The 2,592-nt window shown below is 49.5% G+C and overlaps 1 protein-coding gene across 1 annotated transcript in view; it reads left to right on the top strand.

The window, feature by feature from the left end:
* Window positions 1-355: 355 nt before the first annotated feature.
* Window positions 356-2,592, top strand: part of Pmar_PMAR011566 (Acetyl-CoA acetyltransferase, cytosolic, putative) — a gene marked incomplete at its 3' end in the record, with an annotated part of 2,378 nt that continues 141 nt past the window's right edge. The window contains exons 1-9 of the mRNA XM_002773676.1: window positions 356-485; window positions 531-628; window positions 670-762; window positions 812-939; window positions 981-1,257; window positions 1,555-1,677; window positions 1,868-1,986; window positions 2,196-2,382; window positions 2,584-2,592. Of these exons, the coding sequence (XP_002773722.1) occupies window positions 371-485; window positions 531-628; window positions 670-762; window positions 812-939; window positions 981-1,257; window positions 1,555-1,677; window positions 1,868-1,986; window positions 2,196-2,382; window positions 2,584-2,592 (1,149 nt within the window). The 5' untranslated portion in view covers window positions 356-370. The remainder of the gene's footprint in view (window positions 486-530; window positions 629-669; window positions 763-811; window positions 940-980; window positions 1,258-1,554; window positions 1,678-1,867; window positions 1,987-2,195; window positions 2,383-2,583) is intronic.

The raw sequence follows: 2,592 nt of genomic DNA, 5'->3' as shown, positions 1-2,592 counted from the left end.
TATATATATATATATACAGACCGGAACCCCTCCCCAGCTGAAGCCTAAGCCGCAGCGAGAAGCCCCCCTCCCCCTCCCCCACCACGTCACGTCTCGTCGTATAACTATCGAGCTGAGACCCAGCAGGTGAGGGGCCTAACTGAGGACACGAGGGCCGATAGAGCCCTCTGGTAGCTCTCTGTATGGGTTGGGTCACGCCTCCGTCGACTGAACAGCACGAAGATGTGGGCGCGCGCGTAATTTCGTGGCGCAGTGACTCGCCCTTCGCTGGAAATTCAAGTGCAGACATCGTGGCGCTCATCTCAATAGCCTTATGTCTTGCCCCGAGTATCTTTAGGTTGACCTGGCAAGATACAGATTAGGTCCCCTCATGTCACATAGGATCTCCGCCGTTTCTTCTCACGTATCACCAGTCACCAACACCGAGCCTGTTATCGTCGGCTATGCTCGTACGCCCCTTGGGAGCTTCGGTGGCAGTCTGGCCAGTAATTGGGCCTAATCCGTATCTTTCCTCATGTAACCTCCATCAGGCCTCAAGGCACCCGAGTTGGGTGCCCATGCGATCCGAGCCGCCTTGAAAAACGCCCACCTTCCCCCTGAAGCCGTAGAGGAAGTGCTTTTTGGTCAAGTAGGTGGTCATCAGCCGTGTGTGTGTATGATTCACCTCAGGTCCTCTCAGCAGGATGTGGCCAGGCCCCACACAGACAGGCAGCGCTGCTCGCGGGCATTCCTAATACTACTCCCTGTACTGGTGTCAATAAGGTCTTCAAGGAGGAGGTCTCAGTCGAGGCCCTACTGGTGTAGTTGCTAGGTCTGTGCCTCCGGGATGAAGACGTTGATGTTGGCTGCTGCTATGATACGCTCAGGAGAGAGGAGGGTTATGGTCGTGGGAGGGATGGAGAGCATGAGCAACGCCCCCTATGCTGACCTTAAGGCTAGGTAGATGATAATTTCATGGCGCAGTGACGGAATTTTCTCAGGTGGGGATTGCGACACGGCCATGGGGTGATGACGGACCTCATGGTCCTCGATGGCCTCACTGACGCCTATGATGCCGTCCATATGGGGGAATGTGCGGAACGAACGGTAGAGAAGTTCGCCCTCACTCGCGAGGCCCTCGACGACTATGCTGCACGGAGCATTAGACTCTCCCGAGGGGCTCAGCAGGGCCTCTTCAAACATGAGATAGCTCCTATCGAAGTGAAGGGGAGGAGGGGGAAGGTCACCACAGTGGACAAGGATGAACAAGTCGCAAAGGTAACAACTGTTTGCCCCAGTGAAATAACGTTCCCTAGGGTTTCATAACAAAGGGGGGGGGGGGAAAGATGTTCCTAATATGATGACATTTACATTGAAAAATGTATTTCTAGTTGTAGGTGGAAAAGTCCAAATGGGTTTCCTCTCGGGAACATTATAGGTTTCTGGGTGATTCCCTGATTGCTTACAGTCGTACTTTTTTTTGGGAGTGGAAACTAAATTATACACGTTTGACATTGTTGCTTACACGAGCTATAGGGGAATCTTTCACCACTCCAAATCTGGGCTCTTCTGTAGGTCTCTGAGGAGCTTCTGTCGAAGCTAAAGCCGGCCTTCCGAAGATCAGGAGGAGTGGTTACTGCTGGCAACTCTAGCCCCTTGTCTGACGGGGCGAGCGCTATTGTCGTTATGAGTCGACAAGTATTTAGGGAGTGCATTCTTTGCTGTTTATCACCTATGTGTTGGTGATAAAATTGGAAATTATGAGAAAATTTCGGGAAAATTTTGGGGAAAATTTTAATGGGTTTTTTAAACTTGTATTGTTAGTGAGGAAACTCCGGATAAAATTGAATTTATTTCTCTTAACATTGTAGTTGTTTTAAATTCACAGGAAGCAGATCGTCTCGGAGTGCCGATTCTGGCAAGTATTGCATCAATGGCTGATGCTGCGACGACCCCTGAGGACTTCACCATCGCCCCGGCCACAGCGGCCAGGCTGGCTATTAACAAGTGAGGAACTCGGGGAATCATCCAGAAACCTATAATATTTTCCGGGGGAAATTCATTTTGAATTTTCCACGCATGGCTAGGATCACATTCTTCAATCAGTTTCCCATGTAAATGTCATCATCACATTAGGAACATCATTTTCCCTATTGTTATCAAACCCTGGGGAACGTTATTTCTCAAAGTTGAATGGGTTCCTTTGTCGAACTCAGGTTGCCCACTTTTGCTCAGTCTGAGATTGGCGTATGGGAGTTTAATGAGGCCTTTGCGGCAGTCGTGCTTGCTAATAATAAGCTCCTTGAAGGAGTAGTGGATCCGGAACATGTCAATGTGAATGGAGGAGCTATCGCCTTGGGGCACCCTCTGGGCTGCAGTGGTAGGGATAATGTACATGTGTTGGTGATAGTTTAAAAATTATGAGGAAATTTTTGTTGATTTCTGTACAATTCTGCCCAAAATTGTATGTAAACTCGTGAGCGCGGCTGAGGAAAGCAAACATATATTCTTCCAACACTGAGGACAAGTCATATGTGAAAACCAAGGGCCGACGAGAAGAGTCCGAATAGGAAAAGTGGAGGTCTCGGAGGAATATCCGTGTAGGGGGTGGTG

This window comes from Perkinsus marinus (assembly GCF_000006405.1).
Source record: "Perkinsus marinus ATCC 50983 genomic scaffold scf_1104296958712, whole genome shotgun sequence".
NCBI lineage: Eukaryota > Perkinsozoa > Perkinsida > Perkinsidae > Perkinsus > Perkinsus marinus.
The sequence above is the reverse complement of the archived record's forward strand: the minus strand, read 5'-3'. Positions and strand labels throughout refer to the sequence as shown.